The sequence below is a fragment of the Sminthopsis crassicaudata genome, chromosome 2 (genome assembly GCF_048593235.1).
Source record: "Sminthopsis crassicaudata isolate SCR6 chromosome 2, ASM4859323v1, whole genome shotgun sequence".
Classification (NCBI taxonomy): Eukaryota; Metazoa; Chordata; class Mammalia; order Dasyuromorphia; family Dasyuridae; genus Sminthopsis; species Sminthopsis crassicaudata.
The window spans coordinates 236,791,513-236,818,290 of record NC_133618.1 but is presented as its reverse complement, the minus strand read 5'-3'; the positions used below and the strand labels follow the sequence as shown (position 1 = coordinate 236,818,290).

Below are 26,778 nucleotides of genomic sequence, written 5' to 3'. Positions count from 1 at the left end.
TCCTCATGTTTCAACTAGCATAGTAGAGATTCTTTGGACCATCACTGTATCTCTGGCCATGCTAAATCCACAAATGTATCATCAAGTCAGGGATGATAGGGAGAAAGGAGAATAATAATATCCAAGAAATTAATCCTTGCTTACTTTGAAACTAAAATTCAAAAAATGTTTTTTTGAAGACATCAAATTCTTCTAAATATAATATATGTGCTATATGTGCATTTTTTCTTAAAATAAATCATTTTAGAAAGGTAGTTTGATACAGTAAGAAACCTAAAGTTGAAAACCAAATGGCCTGAATTTAATTATTGATTCTATCCCCTGTTACATATGAGCTTTATGTCCTTGATACCAGTGAATTTTAGTTTCCTTTACTATAAAATTAAGTTAATAAAGTTTGTATTACCATTTTTATAGAGTTGTTGTTAGGGTTAAATGAGTGAATATGCGCTAAAGTACTGTGTATGTAGAGTTACCATTGTTATTAAGTAACAGGTGGAAAGATGACTATATATTGAATCAAATCTTGCCTTGCTTACTTAAATACTTTTGTGACCCTAGGAATCATACCTCTGTGGGCTTTGGTTCCACCAAATTTTAAACTAGATGACTATTGATGTTATTTCAAGCTCTTAAATCTGTGATCCTGATTTATAATGACAATAGTATGTTAAAGCATTGTATGAACAAATATTTAGTATTATTACCATTCTTGAATCCACCATTTTACTGAGAGACTTGGAAATTTTTTTTTGCTTCTATCTAGTATGACAAGTGTACTGGGGTTACTGTCAGATGCTGAATTCAGATGCTGCTTCAAATACTTGCTAATTACATGACCCTGAAAAAAATCATTTAAGCCTTTTGTACTTTAGCTCCTTTTTAAAATATGAAAGAATTAGCCTAGGTGGCTTTTAAGGTTCCTTCTAGCTTTAAATTTGTGATCTTTCTGAATACATATAATTTTTAGGGTTCCCCTCACCCTCCATATGCCACTGACCAAAGTTTATATCTAGAAATCTAGACTAAGAACTTTTTAAAGTTTGTGGTAAGAAATTAAAAGCAATAAAAAGGAAAATTAGGAGCTGGCCAGGTCATACCCAAGGCTTGAGAAACCATCTGTTATAGAACTGAACAGATTACAAAAAAATTAATAATAATTTGTCTTTAGATCATGATCATTAATTCAACAAATATTTATTGAATAAAGACTGATCCTCATTCTCAAGTTTATACTCTTGTGGGACAGATAAAATCAGATGCAGAGACAGGAGGATGCCAAGAGAGGTATAGAGAACTTCTGAAATAGTCTACATTATAAACTGGTTTGGGGGGACAGGAGAGGGGAGGGAAGTAGTTATAATAAAACAATACCTGGGTTTTGAGCAAAGGAAAATATGTTTTGGACTTTTAATCTAAACTTCATATTGTCCAGGGCATGAGAGCTTTATCCAGTGTCGTTGGGAGGGTTTTTCCAGCCTACCGGATTGCAGATTTGCTAGGATTTTTTTTTTTTTTTAAGGGAACAGAAGAATTGTAAATTAGTGTAGAAGTGTTTTGCTAAGAAAAGCTTGCATCTATACTGTACTTAGGAAACTTTGGTGCCTTTGAAAAAGAATTCCATATAATCTTTACCAGGGCAGGTGCTTATGTGCTTTCTCTGTCAGTAATCAGTAGACCACTTCAGTGTGTTTTTTGTAATCACTGTATATTAAATCCCTCTTTAATAACATATTCTTACTATAACGTTTAAAATGCTTGGCAACCAACAAAAGCCCCTTTGGAGAGGGGGCAATACATCTATTTAGAAGTAAAGAGGAGTTGCCTTCTGGATTCTATTCATGGATCTATCTGAGCTCTGACCTTTTCTTTAGTTCTTTTCATATTGCAATTACTTTTCTCATGAATGATTTTTCTCCCCCTACTCTTTAACTGCACAAAGTTCTTGAAAAGATCCTAAGGAGAATTGGCAGATGGCTCTAGCTTTGAGAACATGTCTTCCTTTGTTTTGTTTCCTTTGTGGTCTGTAGTCTCAATTGTGGGACCAATATTGAGAGTTGGAAAATACAGTAGGTCTAAGGGATGGAACATAAAACCAAGGACCAGATCACAAATGTGTGTTTTTGTTTTCAAGCAAAACAAAACAAAGAGAAAAATGTGTCAATTTGGAAAGTGATTGAGAGGAGCTAAGTTATTTGATACTGGTCAGGGGGCAGGGTGAAGGATCATAGTGCTTCAACTGGAAGCTTTCAGAGGAGTAAAAAGAAGCCTTTTCTGACCCTAATATTTCATTATCTACATGGATTGCTTTGTGTGAGGTCAATTTCTTTTTCTTTTCTTTTTTTTTTTTTTTTACAAAGACTTCTTTTTGACTTAAGAAAATAAGGACCACTCAGTGTCCCTTTGCCACGTGTGTCTGATTTTTATAAAGCATGTAAATGTGCTTCTCAAAATCTCTGAATTCAGTATTTTGTTTGATAGTAAGAATGTTGGTTACTTTGTCTCAAATTTGTATATATTATTAATGGTGGTTGTTCAGTAGTGACACTAATGTCTTTGATGTATATATATATATATATATATATATACACACACATATATATGTATATTATACAGATGTAGACAATTTATGTATACTATGTTTATGCATGTTTGTATGTATATGCAAATAATGTATATTTATATAAGTATTCTGTATATACACATAATATACACTTATTTACAAGTTTTAAGAAATTATAATTATAGCAGGGTATTTCTTGGTAGAAATTCCAGACTTTTTCAAAGTTTTAAATCAAAAAACTTGATTGATATAAAAAAATCCTTGAAGTGAAATAACAGTATAGTTAAGCTCCAAATAATAAAAAACTTCTGGTCAGAAAAACAAGGGTGAAAATTTGTGAAAGGCAACACTGACAATATTTTTGAACCAGTTGTCTCAGTCAAGATATGTGAGTATCAAAGGATGTCAATAATGTATTCCCTGCATTAGAAATAACTGTAGTTTGCTCAGTAGAGGTCTCCGAAGTGTCTTAAAACCTACAGTTTTTGTTTAGCAAGTCTCTTTTTCTTCTTGGTGATGTTTTCTTTTGAATCAAGCAGTTATTGAAGATTGTTTTAACTACTTGCTTAAATCTGTCCTTTTTTTCTGCACTCCCAAACTACATAATTTTCTTTTTAAATATAAAGATCTTTAGGCAGTTTCAATATTGAAGTAGAATGATAATAGTAACTTAAGACTTATATGATGATTTAAGATATATGAGATGCTTTCCCTAATGGGTCTTAACTCTTAATTTTATTGTTTCTTTGTCAATGTGTCATTGAACAATATGTGTCCTAGACAACAAAATTCCAAATCACTCCTTTCAGTTTTGTGATAGACAGAGTACTGGTTTGGTTAGGATACTTGAGCCTTAAAGCTGACTTTGATAGCTATGTGATTTTTTTTTTTTTAAACAGTTTTCCTTCTCTGTCCCTGTTTTATCCTTGCTAAGATGACCTATTGAATTAGATAATTTTTTAAAGATTACTTTCTACCTCTGAAATTCTGTGTTTTTGTCATCAAAAAAGGAAAATTTCCACTTGAATTGTTTTCCCTCTTATAAAACTAATAAGAACTATTTAAGAACTAATCTTTCTACTCATGATAAGTTTGTAATATTATGTGCATTGTTTGAGTTTGTGTTTACACAGTAGAAACACAACCACCAGTCCACCCCTGCTACCTAATGCTGCTGTGGTGCATTCTTGGTCAAGCTGATAGTTTGAGCTGAGCAGATTGTCCTGAGCTAGAGAAATATTTATTTAGCAACATATTTAGCAAGTTATTATGTCATACTGTCCTTGAAATAAGGAAACCTAGATTTTACTCCTCTTCTGTCTGCTTATTGTGTGATTTGGGGTACCAGGCATTTCTTTTTGGATCTTAATTTGCTCATTAGTACATGATTTCCAAGTTCCTTTATAGCTTTGATGTTGTCTGACTTTAAAGGTGGCTTCTAACTCTTAGTTATTGAGCCTTGCCAAGTAAAATGGTTTAAATCAAATTGGGTTTTATTTCCCTAGTGAGGTGGACTAAATTAAGAGAGATATAAGCTTTAACTTCCTGTCTTCCAATCAAGTGAGATAACATTTCTAAAGTGCTTAGCACACTGCCTGAAACAGGATCTATGTAAATGCTTTTTTACCCCTCCTCTTCTCAACTTTGACATAGTCTTAAGATGTTAATGAATCTTTTAGAATAGTATAGCTTATTAAGGAACTGCCAGATACCATATCTTAATGTTACTTTCATAAGTTTGATAACAAAGTATAGACATGTAGAAACAATGACTAATTCTTTCCTTAACTTTCTATGTGCAGCAACTTTCATATCCCCTGAGAGGAATTGAGCAAATTCCTAGACTAATGGTAGTTATCCACAATGTGCTGTTAGCAGTAATCATATCCTATCCACAATGGAACATAAAAATTAGGAAAGAGAATTATACTTGATTCTGTAGTCAATAAAACCACTAAGAATTTTTGAACAGGGAGAAGACATGGTCAAGAACAAATAGGCAGCCCAGTTAATGAAAAAGCAGAACTGAGGATAGCAACAGTTCTGGAAAACAATGGGTAGTTTACTAAAGCTTTATGTTATATCAGGGGAGAACAATTACTGAATTCATGAAATGTTTCTGTTTATATTTATAGTTACAAGACTAATAACTAAAATCAGTGTTTGTACTATGATTATAGTTGTTAGCAAAATAAATTTGTCTCTATTTCTATTTCTCTCAGATCTACTTGAATTTCTCTGATCCTGCATTTCACACTAGGGAAGCCAGCCTCAACAAATACTTTCATTGTATTAACACTTCTCATCAAGGCAAAAGGCCTTAATTAGGCAGACAAATAATTAGTCTAGAAAAAAGTTCAGGCCAAAACACAATTAATGCAGTTGCTAATTGTTTTTTTCCTGCTGTAGAGTGTGTAAATTGGTTTTTCATCATGCTTCATAAAACAAAGGAAGGCCAATGACTCATCTTCGGTATTGGTCTTTATGGTTACTTGAGCATTTGTGGATGAATGCCCTCACTGAGCAAGTATATATAGTGCCACTTGGGGGTGCTACACTTTGTTTCCTGTTTTCAGGTTCTTTACAAATAGATTAAAAGATTAATAAAGTTGATTCCTTCCACCCTATCTCAAGCACAAAATAGTGCCATCAATTCAGATATATCTCCATTTGTTTAAAGCAGAAGTTCTTAACCATGGGTTGCTTTGAAAAAAAAAAATCAATAACTATATTTTAACACAATCAATTTACTTTGGTATCTTGTATATGTGTGTGTATGTATGCATGTATATTGTGCATTTAAAATGGTTATTCTGAAAAGGGGTCCAAAGGCTTAACCAGACTGACTGCCTTAGGAGACCATGATGTAAGAAATTAAGAGTCATTGATTTGGAAAAAGCATCTGTCATAACAGATGTGTATTATGTGTATTAGGTTATTTTGTGCATTGTGCACTGAGTTTTGAGGTCCATACATGGATAACTCGGTTTTAGCATTGTGACTAGACATTTTTAGAATTTCTGAGGCAACTAGATTTGTGGAATATTTTTTAATGGATAGTTATTTAATTTGAAGAACTCAGTTGGAGTGTTCTATCCAATTTTTAAAGTACAAATGATGTTCTAGTTTGGAAGATTCTTTTGTTTGTTTTTAAAGATAGATGAAGTTGGGGAGGGGATTTTTTTGTTGTTATTGACAGGAAAAAAAAAAGAAATAAAAAAAACCCACAAAGAAGTCATATCCATCAAGGGCTCCTTGTGATGGTCTGCATCTTAACTCTTTAGTAGTCTTATTTCAACTTTTTTTTTTTTTTTTTTTTTTTTTTTGGTCAAACTTTGAAGCTAATTCTCTTCTATGAAAATTCTGGTTAGGGATCCTGAAAGTTTTCATCTCAAATGTTTTCATGAAATTGTTGGCTCTTTTAGAAAGCACCCAGTTTTACATTTGATTCCTAATTTTTGCCATTTTGGTTTTTGGATTGATTTAAAATTCTGAAGATTGCCTTATTGAATCATACTTACAGCATCTCTTTGTTTCATTTCCCCAGAATAGCCCTGCAAAAAGATGTGTGTGTGTGTGTGTGTGTGTGTGTGTGTGTGTGTGTGTGTGTGTGTGTGGCCGGATACTGGGAATCTTAACTAATGACTTAATAAGTTTGCCTGGATGTTAAACATGGATGTTTGTGTACATCAGCTTTTTGGGGGAAGAATTCATTATTAAACAATAACAAAAGTTCCCAAAGCCAGTACTGGGATGTATGATGAAACTTTTGTGTCTTTTGTTTTCAAAATATCTTGAGCTGTTTTATACCGTGAGAAATGAAATTCATTCTATTTGAATTGGAAAATTTCAACTTTTAACCTTTGATGAACTTTGGATGTATCTATAGTGCTTCAGTCTCTCATTTAATGCTAACCTGGGGAAATGTTCGCATGCCATAGAATTTACAGGAGAATTCCATTCATCACTGTCAGAGTCAGATTAAAGTGTGAGTTAAAAAGTAATACATTAACCAGGACTGATGCTAAGGATTGCTTTTGTAGATCTCTAAAAACAATCAGTTTCTTACACATAGTGAAAAGTAGAAGTATAGCTAGTGGTATTTGGGGTCACAACATAAGCCCACACATTCCAGGGATGGAGAATTTATTTTTAATTCCCCCCCCCCCAAGTGTTCTGTACTTTGAGAGAAGAATTGCCTTTTAGTTATTCCAACCTGAGAAACATCTGGTCTCTCTCTTCCAAGAAGACAAACTACTCTTATTCTAAAGATATCATCCATGCAAGACCAGAAGTTGCTTATGAAAGGCATTGATGCCTTTTGCACAGTAAAGGGAGGTAAAAATATTAATAAGAGATTTGTTCCTTGTTTTAAGCAAGGAGAAGCATATGTAAACTTATGGGATGAATTTATTTTAGAAAAGCTTAGGGTGAAATAGATTGCTTCCATTAGACATTTCCCATTTAAAATCCTTAGGAAACTTTTTTCTAAGCTCCAGTGTTGGAGCAAACTTTTAAAGATACTATATGTTAATTTTTGGTTGCTAGCTAATTACAATATTCCATGATTCAAAAACATGATTTGTGCTAGAGAGCTGTAATGATATTTTTCCTGGGTAAAGAATCCTTGTAGTTCTATATAATAGTACTAAAGGTTCACATATAGATAGTACTTTAAGGCTTGCAAAACACATTTGTCACAATTTTACCATAAATGACATAGTATAAAGATCATTGTATTTATTTTATATGGGACAAAACAGATCTGGAGAGTTTTATTTAAATTGGTCAGTGTTAGATAGACAACAAACAGCAGTCAGGACTGAAATATCTAACCATTGCTCTCACAACTGAATTATGCTGCTTCTGTATTATTATATTACCCTTAATATTTTACAATCATTTGCTTTTATTGTAAATAGAAGTGGGAGGCAGGAGGAGTACAGTAGAAGATATTTTGAAAATATGGCTGCTAATTTTTCTTTTGTGTACCTGTAAAAGCTATGCACTCTTAAGGTGTTCAAGGCAGAAAATACTTGTGCATTTGTTGTATATAACAATCACAAACAATCACAAAGTGGAAAACCCATCACAAATGTACATTTAAAATCTAGATATAAATTTTATTTGATTGTGATTTCAAACTAGGAAAAAAGTATGTGCTGCATTACTTTTGCTTTGAGTATTCTTGAAATATATATTGGAGAGGCAGCCTACCATTGTGCAAAAAGCCCTGGTTTAAAATCAGGGGAACTGGATTCTTATGCCCCTTTATATTTCATCCCTCATTGTGCTAATCTCTGATCTCATTTGCTCAGCCAGTGTTACTTTCAGGTTTGTCTATTCTCCCTCCCCCCATTCTTCCTAAATACATAGAGCTCTGTAGCCAGAGCAGAACACCGTATAAACCACAAATATCCTACAGTTGCATCCCTTATTTTCAAAATAGGCCATTGATGCCTGTTTTTGGCAGCAGACATTTCAGCATGTGGGGAAATCCAGATTTATTAGCGTCACTGACCAGACATGTAATTCTGTTAGGTATGGAAGCTTAGCTTTTTTTTTTTTTTTTTTTTAAAGAAAAATTAAAAACAATAACAACAAAACCTAGTAAACCCTGCCTGGAAAGAGATGTTAATGAAGGTAGTTCTGTAGTTGTGCTAATTTCCTTCATCCCAACTCACTTCCTGCCCTACCAGCTGGCTTTCCAGATTCTCTGTTTCTCTCTCTGTGTCTGTGTCTGTATGAGTCTGTCTGTCTCTCTTTCCGTGTCTGTCTCCCTATATCTTAATCTTTCTCCCTGACTCTCTCTCTGTCTCTCTCTGTCTCTGTCTTTCTCTCCCTCTCTCGCTCTGTCTTTCTATCTAGGGAAAAGGAGACTCTTTCCCTCTATTTTCTCCCTCCCTTTCTTTTCCTCTTTTTTCCAACTCTTTTTCTTCCTCTCTCTTCCCTTTTTCTTTCTCCAACTAGGTGATGCCTCCCTTTCCCCCTTCCTCTTCTGATGACCAGTTAGCTGATGAGTACAGGTACAGTAGGTATGTTTGTATGAAATATCTGCCTGTAAGGTCTGTTAAACACAATGGATTAAAGAGGTTTTTGTAGAGGTAGAGCAGGCTGGATGAGGCACAGTTCAAATGAAGGATAATAAATCAGCAATCCATTTTGGAAGGAAAAATCAGGACCTGATAATTAAGCATTCTGAGCTAATTGTTAAATTAAAACATAGCTAAGTTAAAAGAAACTGAACACTAGAGAGATATTTTGGGGTCACTCCATGAATGTAAATTTTGATTTAAAAAAACAAAACAAAACCTTTTTTATGTCATTGTTGAATTGTTCCAGTTTTGTCTGATTCTTTGTGATTCCATTTTGGGTTTTCTTGACAAAGACACTGGAATGGTTTGCAATTTCCTTCTTCAGCTCATTTTACAGATGAGGAAACTGATGTAAACAGAGTGAAGTGACTTCCTTAGGATTACACAGCTAGTAAGTATTTGAGACCAGTTTTGAACTCATGAAGAAGAGTCTTCTGACTCCAGACACAGCATTCTATCTATTGTACCACTAGCTCCTGGATAAAACCTTAAACAACTTATATATTTGTACTTGGGGAGGAAACTGAGGAGCAAATGGTGAGTACAGAGTGGTGCAGTTGTGAAGAAACACTTGGTGCTAGGGTTGACAAGATCATTATTCTGCTCTTGGTTTTATCACTAATTTGTTGTGGGATCAAAGAGAGCATACATCTAGGTCATGAGCATACATTAGAGGTCATGAAGTCCAGCTCTCTCATTTTATTGAAGAGGAAACTGATTTGGGCCTGGGGGAAAGTGGCATCTTTGAATAAATCCCTTCTGTTTCCTGGATATTAGTTTCCTCATCGATGAGAAGAAAATTAAAATAAAATGATCTAAAATGATGGATTCTTTACTATTATACTGTTCCTAACCTCTGCCTATTGAAATCTTACCCATTCTTTGAAATACAGATCAAATGTCCTTCTAAAATGCCTGTTCTTTCCTGATCTTCCCAAATAAGAAGTTTTGTATGGCATTTGGCATCTACCCTAAGATGCACTTAACACATTATATTCTGCAATATAATTATGTGTGTGCGTGTGTGTGTGTGTGTGTGTGTGTGTGTGTGTGTGTGATGTTTTTAGTTTGACTCTCAGTGATTAGAGATTTTTACTTGGAGCCAAGTTGGAGTTTTTCCTTGCACTTTTACTAGCTGTGTGACTCTGTTCTGGTTCCTCATCTCTAAAAGAAGGATAACAACATATTTATAAGGTGCTTTGCAAACTTTAAAGTTTCATATAAATGTAGCATTAATAATGATAATAATTTAACAAACATTTATGAAGTATTTTCTGTATACTGAGAATACAAAGATGAACAAAAGGTTCTTGTATTGGGGCCCAGAAGGATCCCTTTAAAGTATAAAAGTCAGTATAAAGCAAAGGGGAGTGTGATAGACAAATCCAACCAAAGTGCTTTAGGAATATTTCAGTAGGGAGAGAGGTTGACTGGCTTGCTTTCAACTGGGTTATGCCCACTTGAAGAACAGAGACAGAGATGATGAGAGATTGTGTTTTGGAGGGGAGAGCTATGGCCAGTGCTTATGTATCTAAATGGTTAAGGAAAAAACCAAAATCGTTAGAAATGAACAAATAAGCAAATTTATATTAGAGGTATCATGTGAGAAAGGGAAAAAAAAATGTATGAAGTAATAATGTTGGACCAGATTATAGATGGCTTTAAGGATTCGGCTGAGGACTTTGTATTTCATTTTAGAGGGGAAGAGGGAAGGAGCAAAGGGAAAGGAATAAACATTTATATAGCTATATATAGTGCTAAGCACTGTCCTAATTGTTTTACATTTATTATCTCCTTTGATTTTCAAAACAATCCTGGGAAGTAGGTGCTATTATTATCTCCATTTTTCAATTGAAGAAGCTTAATGGAAGATAAATGACTTGCTCAGGGTCACATAGCTATTAAGTGACTGAGGCTGGGTTTGAACTCAGATCCTTCTGTCTCCAGACCTAGAATACCATCCATTTTGCCACCTAGTTGTTCAGGTTAGAGGCAATAGGGAACCCATTAAACCTTTTGTAAACTAGGTAGTGATATGCCCAAGCCTGTGCCTTAGAAAGTTTATTTTTGTATCTTTGTGAAAGATAAATCAGAGAGAGTCTGGAGGCAGGGAGAAGTGAGCAGTTTTTTATTACTTCAGGTGAGCAAACTGTATTGACAGCCTGAGTGGGGGGTGGCAGCATGAGTGGGTGGGATGTGAGCTAGTAATGTTGTGGAGGTGGAAATAAGAATACTTGGCAGCATTGTGTGTGTGTGTGTGTGTGTGTGTGTGTGTGTGTGTCTTAGAATAAGAGATGACGAAGAGTAAAAATGACAGAGGTTTTTGAGCTTGGGGCAGAGATATTTCTTTCTTTTTTTTTTTTTTTTCCCTGAGGCTGGGGTTAAGTGACTTGCCCAGGGTCACACAGCTAGGAAGTGTTAAGTGTCTGAGACCAGATTTGAACTCGGTTCCTCCTGAATTCAAGGCTGGTGCTCTATCCACTGCGCCACCTAGCTGCCTCTGAGTATCGGAGATTTATGTGCCATCCAGGAGAGTTTATACTTTAACCTAGACATGATAGGCAGTCACTGGAGCTTCTTATACAGGGAGACAAAAAACAAAACAAAACAGACTTGTGCTTAAGGAATATAGTTTTGATAGCTTTGTAGAGACAGAGAAAAGGCTGGATATAGGAAGACAAATAAGAAGGTTTTGAATATTTTAGACAAGAGGTGCTGGCCTGAATTATGGTTGTTGTAGTATGAGTGGAAAGAAGGAGGCAGATGCAACAAATATCTTGAAGCTAAAATTGGTAAGACTTAGCAAATGATTATATTTAGGGGATAAGTAGGTGGAAAGGGTTGAATATAACTTTGAGGTTGCAACTCTTGGGACTGGAAGAATTGTCGTATCTTCATGAATCCTTATTCTTTCATTCCTCCCAGTTTTGGTAATCTGCAAGTTTGATAGGCATGCCAGTGTTCATATCTAAGTCATTCATAAAATTGTTATATAGCACAGGGCCAAGCAAGGTCCCAGAGGCAAGACCCGGGAGATCTCCTAAACTGACATTAAATTACTGACTACTTTTTGGATCTAGTCTTCCCTTCAGTTTGGAATCTACCTAATTTAATTATTTTGTTATCCACCTTCCCAATTTTTCTCTTTTTCACTTCCTGAAAGAGTTATCAAATGTTCTAAGAAAATCAAGGTAAATTGTATCTATAATGTTCCACTGATTTTTCCAAATAATAATCTTGTTAAAAAAACAAAACAAAACAAAACAAAAAAGGAAATAAGCTTAGTCTGTCTTGATTTGTCCTTGTAGAAACCATACTGGCTCTTAATGATGACTTCTTCTCTTTCCAGATATTGCTTAGTGTTAAAGCAAATAGATCAAGCCATTCAGTGTTGTGTTTGGTATCAAATTGATTAGAATGATAATTTTATAGCTTATATCAAAAAAACTGTTTGGATGATTGTTACCTGTTACATCTCTCCATCAACCAACTTTCCTCATTTCAGATAAGAATTCTTGATCTGATGTATTTTTGTGGAAATTTGTAGCAATGGTTCTTTAAATTTTAAAACTTTAGCTAAATTTGCTACGTTATTGAATTTCAATTATCTATAAATTTGAAATTTCATTTTTTTGGCATCTATAATAGCTATCCTTTTAAATGAAGTTCAGTCTTTATTTTCTCTCTCTTTCTGTCTGTGTCTGTATGTCTCTATCTCTGTCTCTCTGTGTTTTAGAAACCTGGAGAAAAAACCTTTTCCTAAGGAATGTGATAGTAAATGTGTAATAGTCAGTTCTATAGGGAAATTTGATCTGGCTTGAGTTCACTCTTTCACTACCAACCCTGTAGTAGTTTTTTTCCCCTGAGGCAATTGGGGTTAAGTGACTTGCCCAGGGTCACACAGCTAGGAAGTATTAAGTTGTCTGAGGTCGGATTTGAACTCAGATGCTCCTGACTTCGAGGGCAGGTACTCTATCCACTGCATTATCCAGCTGCCCCTAACCCTGTAGTACTTTTAAGGATCACTCAACAATTGTGTTTACCAGTTTTTTCAATATCTAAAGAAGTAGTAGTTTATAATCTCATTTAGTAGTCTAGGTCCCAGCTTCTTAAACTATTGTTTATGATCCCATATGGGGTCTCATAACTGAATGTGTGGGGAGTCATGAAATTATGATTTATTATCAATTAATATTTGATTTGAATAACTGCTTTATAAACCTATATACCTGAGGTTATGTAAAATGTCTAGGGCAAAAAGGGGTTACAAGAAAAAAAAGTTTAAGAAGCGTTGAAACTAAGTGACTTGGACTTATGCAAAATCACCTTTTTATACATAATTATTGGAAATATGATCATCATCCCTTCCTTTCTTTCTGGCAGTTCATCTGTAGAACTTGGGTTGGAAAGTGCTTAGGAGTCATGATTTCATGTCCTGAGCTGTCTCTTTACCAGGTTAAAAATCACATCCAGTTTTCTTTCCCTACTTTCTGCTAATCTTTTGCCTATTTTACCAATGTGTGTTATTTACTTTGCTTTATTTTGCCTTGATAACAATCTTTGCCTTCTCTGTGAATCCTCGTTCTTCATCTCTTCCTTCCACTGCTGCTGTTTCTTAGGTTCCTCCACCTCCTCTTCTTCCTCATTTCTTTCTATCTCAATCCTTTTTTTTTTCTCCTTTAAATTGAATCCTCCTTCAGCAGGAGTTCTTCACCTTCAGTCTCCTCCTTAAATTCAGTCTCTGCTCTTCTTAGTAATTCTAAAGCCTAACAGATTACCCTCATAGTTCCTTTTTCATCTTCATGCCCATTATTTTGTACAATTCTTCTTTGAAAGTTGGATATAGATTATAATCTTGACTCACTTGTTACTATGATAGAATGTCAGAGCTAGAAGGGATCTTATGATAGTGTCAGTGTTTTAAGGGCCCTTAGAGATCAGTTAATTCAATCACTACATTTTAGAGAGGCAGAAATTGAAATTCAGTGCAGATAAATTACCTGTCCAATATCACACAGGCAGGTAGTTAGGAAAATCGAGTAGAATACTACTCCACTACTGCAGTTCTTCTGAGGAGGAATGGAATTCCCTGGGAAGTCTATGTCAGAATCATGAAGCATTGAAATGGCATTTAAGAAAATCTTATTTGGTGGTTAAAATTTTTTTAGGAAAAGCACACGAAACCAGAAAAGGATTTTTTTTTTTTAAATTAAGAAAGAAATCTCTGCTCAGTGTGAATCTTTTCTGAGGAAAGTATTAAAAAAAACACTTATCTGGAAGGACCCTTAGAGTTCATCTGGTCCAATCCTTTCATTTTACAGATGAGGAAACTGAGTTACAGAGAGGTTAAACTATTTGCCAAGGTCACACAAGAAGAGGTAGGGCTTTACCTTGGGTTCTGTGATGTTAAATTCTGCACACTCTTGTCTGTCTTACACTGCTTTCTATAATTAATTTGTGTGAATGCTGCATGTGTGTTTGAGTTATAAGAGCACAATGGACACTTGCTCAATACTTGCTGAGCTGGATTGAATTTTGTGAAAGATTTGGCTTCAACCTGATGGAGGCTGTTTCTTCTCCACAGGCACAGTGAAGGTGAAGAGTTCTGGCATCCAAGTGGGAGACCTTATCATCGTTGAAAAGGTTAAAATAAACATGTGACTATTGAAATTCTGTCAGTGTTGGCATGTACCAAGTTTTTTTTTTTTTTTTTTTTTTTTTTTCAGTTAATCTGAATGTGTAACTTGTGGATTGAAAAACTAATTGTTCAATTGCTATTTAGTATTAAATATAATTTCTTTTCCTGGACACATTTTATCTTCTACCCTATTAGAAGCTTGGAGAGCAAAGGTAGGAGGTTGGTGAAGGTGGAATTCTGCAGTCTGTGTGTACTCATTAGTCAGATGTTTTTCTTTAATAATATGGTAGAGGATCCCAACATTTTGATTTTCAATTTTGGTTACTTTTTTTTTTTTGCAGTCTAGAACTTTTATTTACATAATAGAGTTACCCATTTTAGTCAGAAAGCTGCTGTTTAAATAGGCATATAACCTTGTTCAGTGGAATACACACTGATTTTGGATTCAGAGGAGTTGGATTCAAATTCTTCCACTGATGTATACAACCTATATATGGACAAGTCATTTAACATTCCTGCATGTCAGTTTATTCATCTACAAAATAAAGATTAGATTATTTTTGAGGTTGCTTTGAGCTCTAGATCTATGATTCTATATGTAGTTTATATGTTCAAGTTTTCTTTTGTAGTATTAATAGCTCTCCACCTTTAAATATATTTTGGCATTGTTTAATAAACAAATGTTTGTGGTGAATGAAGTATAGCATAAAGTGATTTAAATGATGGTATTGGAACATACTTAAAAAACCCCCAATATTTTTGAAAACTTTGCTACCTTAATGAAACTTCATTAAGGTGAACTACAGTAAATAATTTATAAAATCTTCTTGTTATTGCCTTAATTTCTTTGCAATGTTTTTATAAACGTGGGGGGTCTAAGACATGTGGGGGATGGCAGGAGAGTGCAAAGAAGTCAGCAGAATAATATTTAGTCAGAGAAGATTGTGTCTTACCTCTTTTCTGAAGAAAATGGCCATGCCCTTTTCAAAAGGATTAAACTAGATGATACAAATGTGATTTCAGAGGAGAGTGAGATGTTTCAGACAGAAGTGCATACCCCCCTCTTTTTAAGCTGCTTCTGTTTATAATTATACTATATTACCATTTCTGCTTTCCCTTCCTTCAGAAGATGACTTTCATTAGTCATTGATATTTCTTTTTCCCTCTATTTATATTTTCCCCTACAAAAAATCAAGCAAGAAAATCAGTAGAAACGGAACTAAAATATAGAAAGAGTATTTGTAGTATTACCAATAGAGAACTCCTTGGAAGAAAGCCAATAGTTGCCTTAAGCTCTAAGCTGGTGATCCTTTGATGGGAATCATTGGAGGTAATGGTTGGATTCTCTGGAAGCCTAGGAACTCCCTTCCTGTGATCGGATTTCTATGGTGGATTAGTACAATAGCAGCAACTTGCAAGATTTTTCAGATTCAAAACAAAATAAATCCCTAAATCTTTGTTTGACAAAGAAGCAAACTTAAAAGAGACTGTGGGTTTAATTTTTTTTTTTTCTTCGGTGGGGTATAGGCAATGGGAGGAGGGTGGTAGTGGACAGAGCATGCACATGTGTACACAATAACACTCTTTCTTTTCATAATGCAGAACCAACGGGTCCCTGCTGACATGATCTTCCTGAGGACATCAGAAAAAAATGGTAAACATCTGGGATCAATTTTGAAAATAACCATTAACCTTTCAGTGGTTATTTGGCAAAACAATAATTTGAAAATGTAACAGAAGTAGATATAATTTTGGAGTCACAGGGATGAATCAAAAACATCTTTTTGATGGACTAGTCTTTCCCCTCCCCCTTCCTTTTCTTTGTAGAGGTGATTTATGTGATGTTAGATTTTGATAATTAAAAAGATACAACTGGCTGGACCCACGTTGAGTCACAGCTGGCAAAGTCACACAGTGGCTCACGTTCCATGGAGAGTTAAATAAATACTGCCTGTTATCACTCTCCTCTTGGCTGAGTTAAGCTTAGCTTCAGGAGCTGGTGGAGGAGGAAGTGTTTCTAACATAGAGGCTTTAAACAGCAGTTGTCTCTCTTCTCCTAGAAAATTCCTTCAAGATGTGGTGATATATGGCATTAAAGAACCAGGGGGAAAAAGACTCCCTTTTTCATAAGCTCCTCATGAATGACAGGGCCTCCACCTCTCCTGGGCCCATCCGTTTGTTTATTGTGATAGCCTGTGCTTGCTTGACTGAATGGCTCAGCTGGCTATAGCTGCTGTTGTAACCCTTTCTCAGTGTCGTTGCCACAATTCACCCATCTTTCTACCAACAGGCTTTGAAATCTCTCCACTTTAATATTTTTAAGATGCTCTGAATAAATGATGCCATTTTTCTTGTGACTGATAGTCAGGCATGATTCTAGAAATCTTTTAACCTTTGAAAGCCAGAATTTATTTTTCTTTGTGGTTCTTGTGGGCTGCCCTAGGTGATTTGGGTTCTTCCTTCTATGTCTTAGGGGGGAACTGAATAGGAAGGAGTTGGGGAGTAGGGGTTATATGAATATGTATGTGTGTGTGTATTTTGTGTGTGTATGTGTTTGTATACACACATATATAGTAAGGGAGAGAGAGACAGAGATTAGTCTTAGAGTGGGAGGAGGAACAGAGTCTTGACTTGATTGCTTACTAGCTGTAAGACTTTAGGCAAATCATTTCACCTTTTGTAAACTTCAATTTCCTCATTTGGAAAATTAGTATACTAACCCCCCCCCCCCTTTTTTTTTTTTCTTTTCAATTTTTGCTTTCCAGAATTGTGAAGAAAGTTTGTTGTAAAACTTTATGTGCTTAGTAAAGGGAGTTCTTAGTGTTGGTAATAGCAGCAGTAATAATAATAGCCACTAAACTTGTAATATATATGTATGTGTGTATAAAAACACATGCTCATCTAAAAGTCTACACAGATATATCTCTATGCCCATGTATATATATATATATATATATATTTACTTGTAATATATATGCCAGTGTGAAAATACACATACACACATATCTCAGAAATCTTAATTCTATTTTTAGCTTAAAATTGGACTAAGATTTCTGGGTCATTGTGTGTGTATACACTGATTAATGTATAATACTAGTACTAGTAAAGCAACTTGGGGTAACGGAGAAGAGAGATAGCTCCTAGCTCCTACATTTGTCACTTATTAGGCCTTTGATTCTGGGCAAGTCATTTTATCTCTCAATGTCCAAGGCAACTGTAGAAGACTATTATAAGTTATAGAAACATAAACAAATTACATAAATATATATAATAAAAATGTATAAATTATAAATTATAGGGAAGTCTGTATATCTGCATTGGTACAAGGAGTATCTTCACCTGGGAGTTCCTTTTGTTAATGAAATTACAGCTCTAGTTCCTTTCTCTCTTCATTTTTTCTATTTATAGAATAATAATAGCTCCTGTTTATATAATTCTTAATGCTTTATAAATAGTATTTTTTCTTAATATTCATTTAAAAATTTTGAGTTCCAACTTATAATACTATACATGTGAAGCCATGCAAAGCATATTTTTATATTTATTACTCATGTACAAATAATATTTCACTTGATTTCATATGCTATGAAGTACATGTTCTTATCTTCATTTTAAGATGAGGAAATTGAAGCTCAGAAGGGTTGGATGATTTTTCCAGAGACACACAACCAATAAAGAAGTTTCTGAGATGAATTTTAAACCCCAAGTCTTCTTGACTTTGATATTCAACTTAGTATTGACCTCACATGGCTCCTTATAGAGTATTCTTTGAAATACCCAATGCATGATCACAGAGTAAAGGCTTTGATTTTAAAGAATTCATCCTCAAGATTCACTGTCTTATCATTTAATCAATTGTGATAGATCAATGCTTCATGGCAACTTCTGTTTGACTTGGATTTCTGAGACTGCACTGTATTCTGCTGTATTACAAACTATTAGTGGTAAAAATGAGCCTAATTCTTTGTTTTCACTGCTGTAGTAGCAAGTTTTACTCCCCTTAAAATCTAGTAATGGAGAGAAAGCAACTCATTAGAGGTGAGAGTGGGATGCAATGTGGTGGTCTTATGACTGGTCTTTGAATAGCACTAGAACTTAAGGTCCTATTCTGAGGCTACTTGTTGGTATTCCTGATGATAAATAGCATGCTTGTTGCTTGATGAAATGATTCTTTAGTTGAAAAAGAATATGACATGTGGAAATTTTGTAGGTTCTTGCTTCTTGAGGACCGATCAGTTAGATGGGGAGACAGACTGGAAACTTCGCTTGCCTGTGGCTTGTACACAAAGATTACCCACTGCTGCTGTGAGTATACCCTTCCTTCCTAACCTTTATTGTCCTCCACCTTTTTTGACTTTTCTACTTTTATTCTCTGTTCTCCTCTCTTCTTTCCTCTCTCTACCCTTCTTTCCTTCTTCACCTTTCCTTACCTTACCTCTAAACTTTCCTTCTATGCCTTTTCCCTTTCCTTCATCTTCCCTTCTGTTCTCTTTCGTACTTTCTCTTTTCCTTCCTGTCTATCTGTCTCCTTCCCTCTTTCTTTTTCTTTTATTTCATTTCCTTTCCTCTGTCTCCCCTTTTCTTCTTCCCTTCCTTTTCTTTTTTCCTTTTCTTTGCTCTTTTCTTCCCCTTTTCTCTCTCTTTTCTTCCCCTCTTCTTCCCTTTTACCTTCTCAGAATCCTGTGTTAAACGATTATAGAGTAGCTTGCATGGAATTTCAAGTTCCTGTCCAGAAAGACAACGTTGAACAGTGTGTTCTCCCTATTCAGTATCATAATCTTTTATATTATTCTTTTTAGGACTTGGCAAGTTTAAATAGTATCAGTACCATTATCTTTAATGCTTTCATTTGTTTAACTAGCTTATCCTTAGCAATTCATAAAAACTTTAAGAACTAAATAGCATCATTTTTGTAACTTTTTTAAAATTAAAAAATTCTTGGGTCACTTCTAGGAAAAAACAATGATATCCATATCTTATAGGGCACAGAGTTGAAAAAAGAATCTTTTTGGCAGGTGGTAGATGGGAGTGAGTGGGAGGAGAACAGGAACAAGAGCATAAACTGTCTTTAGCTTTTACAAAGTAATGTCTTATTTTCTAGTGCATTGTAAGGAAGCAAAGTTCATTTAAAAAAAGAAATATCCTCTAATTTTTCCATAAATTGCACTCATTTACTTTACAGAGAGAGCATCTGAGGTGTACTTTGAGATTTTAAGGACCACCTCGATGTAATATAAAGAGGCTACCTGATGATAAGAATGTTTAAATATTTGAACAAGCTACTAAAGGAAGTGAAGGAGCTTCTAAAAAGGAGAAAACTTCATCTATCTGAATTGTTTGCATTAATCACTGGTAATATTTCTAAGTCCTTAGTACTAGCACTGGGAAAAGGAGATAGAGAGAGAAAGAAGAAAGAATTAGGAGAGCAGGAGGAAGAGATAGAGGGGGGAAAACCTCTTTATTTGGTGTGCACAGTGAAATGCCATAGAAATAACTTTTGACTGAAGTTCTCTGTGCTGGTTTAAATGCAGGCTTTTTGTAGTCTTACAACTTGGCTAGTATGATAGATGGTATGTAGTAACTGACTTCAGAAGCAGATTATCATATGAAGGAGAGATGTATTGGGCCTAAATGTACCTGTGATATGTAGATTTATGCTCTGTATGAGGTAGACTGTAATAAAAGCTAGAGCTCTAGAAATGAAGATAGGGAATTCTATCTTGCCAGAAATCTTGAAGCAAAGGCTGCATTGCTATTAGGTCATGAATATTGTAGAGGGAATCATTATTCAGATGAGAACTGAAAGGCATGCGATTTCCCATCCAGTTAAAAGATTCTGGAATTCAGTTATTCTAAGATATGTAATACATTCAGGCCACAACTATTAAATTTTGTCATCATGAGGAAGCAGGCAATGTGATGTCAGAGAGAGAGAGAGAGAGAGAGAGAGAGAGAGAGAACTGGTCTCAGAGTTAGGAAGAAGTCTTGCCTCTGACACATTCTGGCTAAGTAACCCTTGGCAGTAATTTAAACTCTCAGTATTCTCCAGGTGACTTTCTAAGTGTAAAAGCTTTAGTGTCTAGAAGCATTCATAGAACAAATTTTCTCATTTGAAGTTCCTTGCACTAGTGAAATCACAGATCCAGGTTCAATGTCATCATAAAAGCAAGATTTTTTGGGGGGTCACTTTCAAAATTTTGAAGAAAGCAGGTCTCAACAAGTAAGTGGCAAGATTCTTTTAAAAAATCAAATTAGATTTTCATAATGTTTTGACATGAATGCCTGTTATGAAGCAAAAGAATTATTTAATAAAGTAAAATATTCTTTGAACAGATATTTAGTGAATGTAGAGTTTTTGCTGTTAGAGCAACTTCTAAGATTTTATTCTCTGTCTATTTAAAAGGATCTTCTTCAAATTCGATCCTATGTCTATGCTGAAGAGCCCAATATTGACATCCATAACTTTGTGGGGACTTTTACAAGGGTAAGTTATAAAAGAAAAAAATATATATATGGAAAAAATCCTTAAAAATATTATAAATGTACCTTTATATTGCTAATGGCATTATCTTTGAGTGCATAAAAGAATGGGGTAGGGTTTTTGGAAATAGAGATAAAGATTTCATTGATACAGGGAATGCCTTGGTGAGGACATTACCTATCCATTCAGATCTGCAACATTTTTGTTATTTACAGTGTTAGACAGTGTTTCACTTAATTAGGTTATAGTCCTTGGCACAAAGTGCTTAAATGCTTGTTGATTTGATGAAGTCAGTATTATTTTTTTATAATTCATTGGAGATTTATAGCTCTCTACAAAGCCATGTTAGCTATGCAGATTGTCATGGTGTTATATAACCAAACAGTTAAATATTTATACTGCATTAGATCTTTGAATCCAAGAACTTTCTAGAGATATAAGGGATTTTAGAGATCATCTAATCCAATTTCTTTATTCTACAGTGGAAATTGGTTGTAAATGACTTATGTAATATACATAGATCTCTTGGTGGAGACTGAACTTGGAACTCAGATCCCTTGATTCTTATTGCAGTAAGTGGCATGAGGTTCTTACATCTTCTTTCTTTATAAACAGTAGATAGTAGAGTCTCTGCCTTTTATAAAACTGGTTGAAGTAGAGCAATTGTGAAAGGACCCCAGATTAGGAAACAAAAAATCTCAGTTAAGTCTAGGTTCTTTTCTTTATTAGGATCTTATCTTGAGCAAGTTACTTCTTTTGACCTTGATTTATTTTCAAATAAATGATAATCTTATAATAGTGTCATAATCACTGTCAATCTGTATCTTTTATGTAAGAACCCACCCAATAAATTTCTTCTTGATTTCTTGTTCAAGGACAAATTTTTGTGTGTATAGATGCATTTTCTTTCTGTTGTCAAAATGAAATCTATGTAACTTGTGCTTTCCTTTTTCAATTTATTTGCCAGGAAACTTAAAAAAACACATTAATTGCTCAAGTGTTATGATCTTTTTGACTCAAAGTCTGGGGGCTTTCATCTCTTTTACAGCTTCTTTTAATTGATCTCTTTTATTCTTAAATGTTTTCTATCACTTGGGCTTCTTCCAAAGTAGCTGAAGTATATTTTTAAAATTACAATAGATGGTTTTCATAAGGTTTGGTGGTACAGTGGGAGAGAACACTGGACTTGGGTCAGAGGCATCTGGATTGGAATCCTACTTCTGCTGTTTATTATTTGCAATTGTTTTTTCCCTTTCTGGTTCTTAATTTCTGATTAAAAAAAAAAAAAAAAGAGAGATCTAGGCAAATTGGTATCCATGATTCTTCCTTCTCTTGAAGTCTAGTGTCTTTAGTCCAGCAAAAGAGTTGAAAAATATTGGTTAGGCAGTATAAAAGGAGAATTAGGAGAGAGCCGCACTATGATATAATGGGTTTTGTAAAACTCAAGATCCATCATTGGAGTATCCTCTAATATGTGAGACCAAACTTGAAAACTCTCAGTACCTTGAGGTTATAGTTTATTTTTTTTCCTCTACTGTTAGTGGCAGGTATTCCTTTACAGTTTATTCCCCCTTTCCTTAGATACTTGGTTTTCTGCTTATGTAAACTTCCTCCTCTCCCCTCAAGCCCATTGTACTATACTTCTCTCCTTCACCCCCCACTCCTTGCTCAGCTGAGAATCTTCCCTTCTACTTCAGCAAGAAAAAAAAAAAGACTTGATCAAAGGAAGAGAAGAGAGGGACTGATGGAGGGAGCTTTATGTTATAGGGGAAATGGAGGAGCTTAAAGTAGATGGCTTTGGAAGGAAATGGCTTTCTCACTATCAAAGCTAATGTATTGTGCCCTACCTCCTACTACTATGTCTGGGAACTTGCTTTTTTAGTTATAATGTTTTTCATTCTCTTCTTATCTATCAGCTCTTATGCCTACAAACATTCACAGTTCTCCCCCATCCTTAAAAAAACTCTGCCATTCTCTCCTCCAGTAATCATCCTTTATCTTTTTCCTGTCATAGTCAAACTCCCAGGAAGAAATCAGCTATACTTGTTGCTTTCACTTCCTCAATTCCTACTCATTTCTTTGTAAAATGACTTTGTAACTTTGTAAACTTTGTAAAATGGATCCCCTCCATTCTACAGAAACTGCTTTTATGAAAATTACTAGTTATGAGACCATTAGGTACACAATGAACAGATCATTGAACCTGGAATCAGGAAGACCTGCATTCAAATGTGACCTCAGATATTTACTGGGCAAGTCACTTAATTGTTGTTTGCCTCAGTTTCCTCACGTGCAAAATGGGGATAATAATAGCATCTACTTTCCATGTTGGGAGAGAAAAAATAAGATATTTGTGGAACACTTTGCAAATCTTATAGCACCTTAAAGTGCTATATAAATTCTAGCAATGATGATGATTAACTGTTAAGTTAGGTGTCCTATTCAGCCATCAGTCTCCTTGATCTCTCTGCTGCTTTGGATGTTGTCATCCATCCCTTCTCCCTACAACTCCTTCCTTGGTTTCTGGGGCTGGGATCTCTCTGAATTTTACTTATCCCTGTTCAATTTCTTCTTTATTGAATCACTAACTTCTCCTTGCTGAATATGTGTGCACCACAAGGCTCTTTCTCCATACATCTTTGGTTGTCTCATGTGTTCCCCTGGATTAAGTTATCATTCTTATGAAGATGAGTATCTTACAAGTCATCCTTAACTCCACAGGTCCAACTAGTTGACAAATCTCGTTGATTATGTCTTTCACCCATCATCTTCTCTAAACTTACATATCCTGTTGCAGGAGGTTTTCAATTGAATTTTCCTGCCTCTAGCTTCTTCTTTCTCTATTTTATCTTCCATGTGGTTGCAAGAATGATTTTTGTAAAACATAGATCTAATTATATCATTCCCCTGCTTAAAAATCTTTATGATTCTTTGTTGCTTTCAGGACAAATAGAAATGCCTCAAATCAACATATAAAATGATATACAATCTAGCTGCAAGCTATTTTTACAGATTTGTTTTATATTCCTTGTACTTTCTTGTACTTTACTTTCTAGTTACACAAATTCCCTAAACTCTATATTGGATCCCCCATCTCTAAGACAAAGCTGTGTCACATACTTGAAATAGAAGCACTTCTAACTCTATTAAAATTACTGTTGTTTCCCCCCCCCCCCCAAGATCCTATATAACTCCTCAGGAGCAACTCCTAAACAAAACTTTTTGCTGTAGTTGTGAATCCTTTTCCCTTCCCTTCCCAAATTACTTTACATTTTCCTATTTTATCCTTGTTCTACCCTGCCTCAAGTTGCATATAAGCACCTCAAGGACTTTTATTTAATTTTTTGTTTTTGTATCTATAGTACATGTCTAGCATCTAGCCAGAAAGTGCTTAAATAAATGTTAATTGAAGTTAATTTTGTGAAACCCTCAAAGAGAAGAATGACAACAGGTTTAAAGTCTTCTCTTATGATTCCTATATACTTTCTTTCATTGCTTTACATATAGTGTGGGAGGGGAATGTAGGAATTCTGTGAGCTTGATAAATAAATATGTCTCCATCTTGATCTTTATCAGGAAGACAGTGACCCTCCCATCAATGAGAGCTTAAGTATAGAGAATACACTCTGGGCTGGCACAGTCGTAGCATCAGGTAAGTGTGTGATTTCTGAGGAATATGTTAGCAATTTACAAAAGAAAAAAAAAATCATTTCATAATTAGAATAATCATCCTCTGCCAGTTGGGGAAATTAGTAGTAGAATGAAGTTTTTCACTTGTCCTAGCACCTCAGGGGAGTCGAGTTGACATCTAATTGCCTCTCTGACGTTTATAAAAGTGTAGGAATGGGAATTCCAATGGCCTGTGGGCCCTTCTGGATCATCCACTCTGAGAATAGGCCTTAATTGCTCTCTCTAGATTGACATCCTAATCTGTAACAGAAATCGTGTCAGATTGAATGTCATGATGGAAGCTTGTGTGAAAGACAGCAAAGCAAGTGCAGCATTTAAGAAGGGAGGGAGTCAATATGGAAACATGTTATGGTTCAGTTTGAACTGTCATGTTTATCCATGGAGATGGGAGTAAAATTAAAGCTATTTGATTTTGAATGCCTGTGATGAAATGCTCCCCAGACATTTCCAAATGGCAGTTTCCCTAGGATTCTCTACTGGAAACTATCAAATTTTCTGAAGATTGTGCCTTTGGGACCATGAGATTTCTTCTTTGCCCTCTCTCTGGTAGCAATTCTTGAGTATGCTACCAGCTCAGCCAGCCAATTAGAATATAAAAACTACTTTACTAAAGTATGGGGAAATCACTGTATATGCTAATAAGAATGAAATATGTCTGCACAGAATCCTTGGTTAATTCGGCTTTATAGAGACTGACAAAGGAAGGTAATGACTTGACCAATGTCCCAGAGTATAGTGTCCTATAGATGTTGCAGTTAATATTAGATTTCAGGCCTTTGGCTCCTAAATCTTTGTGCCTTTTTCAATGTCTGCTTCTTCATCAACACTGTGTATAATATTGATGACATTATTGACTCAATATAGGCATGTTGTCTTCTCATACCTTTTTTTTCCTGTATTTTTTCCTACCTTTTTGGATATCTGTTATTCCATGACAGTAATTACCAATGAGCCTTCAGAAAAAATGAGTCACTACATCGAGACTCTGAGGATTGGTTCTGGTATTTACTACCTATATGATTTTGAGCGAATGACTCAACCTTTTTGTGCTTCAGTTTCTTCATCTTCATAAGGAAGGGGTTATTCTAGATGACCTCCAAGATCTTTCCAGCTAGAAATCTATGGTCCCTGATGGCATATTGGTCTTTATGGCGCAATAATATTTCATTTTGGACCAAAGATGGCATTTTTAGTCATGAACCTGATCTATACCAAAAAGTGTCATACCTTGGGGAAAGCCTCATGCTTGTTTTGACAGCTCTACATTTCACCACGTTTAGAAGGAAGACCAAGGTACTGTCAAACTCTGTGTAGTGGCCAGCTAGTAATATTAACTTAATTAAAATAGCGCTGAGCCCCTACTGGGTAGAAATCTGTCTTCTTCCCTGAATTTATGATATTTCATTGAGCCCTATTCATGTGACTTTGACATTAAAGAAGCCAGCTTCCCATAGGAACAGATATACTTGTATGATATATGCAGTGTTTTACTTTATATATATATAAAATCAATAAAAATAAATAAGTAATGCATAATGGATTATCTACAATAAGACAAGAGCTTCTCTTAAACCCATACCACCTTCAAACTGTATATAAATATTTTCTCTACTCAAGAGTTTGTCAAAGGGTACAGTTCACATGTTTAACTCTCCTCACTCCTTCCAGCTCACCACAGGGTTCTTATTATAAGCAGGGAAGGGAGTAGAGGGAAAAAAAAACCCTAAATTTTTTTTCTGGCATTTTTTTAGTTGCACTAAGTTGTTTTTTACATTTTCTCCTCACTTTTTTTTTTTTTTTTTTTTTTTTGTTGCAATTTTCAAATTCTTCCTTAAATTCTTTGAAAATGTCAATTATCCACCTTAACTGGGACTTTCTTGTATTGTTCTATTTCTGTATATATTTTCAAGTATCTTTTGCTTTTGCTGCTTTTATTTCAAAATCTTTTAAACTAAGTAAGAATTTTCCTCCATTTGTTATCTATCAAATTTCTAGCACTATTTATATTTTAATATATTTTTTAGTATTTTTGCTTTGCTGGTATTATTCTATAATCTTTTTGTTTATAGATTATAGATTATCTTATGGTTTGTTCATTATCTTCTTGACAAAAATTCACATTAGAATTCCTAAAAAAATATGGTCAGTTTATATTCTGAGTCCATTAGTTCTCTGTCTGGAGATGGATAGCATTGTCTTGAATCCACTGGAATTGTAATCGATCATTGTTTTGATCAGAGTAACTAAGTCTTTAAAAGTTGTTTGTCTTTACATATTGGTGTTATTATATAAATCATTCATCTTACTCTGC

The 26,778-nt window shown here is 34.7% G+C and overlaps 1 protein-coding gene across 2 annotated transcripts in view; it reads left to right on the top strand.

Moving 5' to 3' along the window:
- ATP9A (ATPase phospholipid transporting 9A (putative)) overlaps window positions 1–26,778 on the top strand; it is a 148,527-nt gene that overhangs the window by 43,136 nt on the left and 78,613 nt on the right. For both annotated transcript variants that reach the window (XM_074288613.1, XM_074288614.1), the window contains 5 exons: window positions 14,243–14,301; window positions 15,899–15,950; window positions 18,507–18,601; window positions 20,700–20,780; window positions 24,354–24,429. In XM_074288613.1, the coding sequence (XP_074144714.1) occupies window positions 14,243–14,301; window positions 15,899–15,950; window positions 18,507–18,601; window positions 20,700–20,780; window positions 24,354–24,429 (363 nt within the window). The remainder of the gene's footprint in view (window positions 1–14,242; window positions 14,302–15,898; window positions 15,951–18,506; window positions 18,602–20,699; window positions 20,781–24,353; window positions 24,430–26,778) is intronic.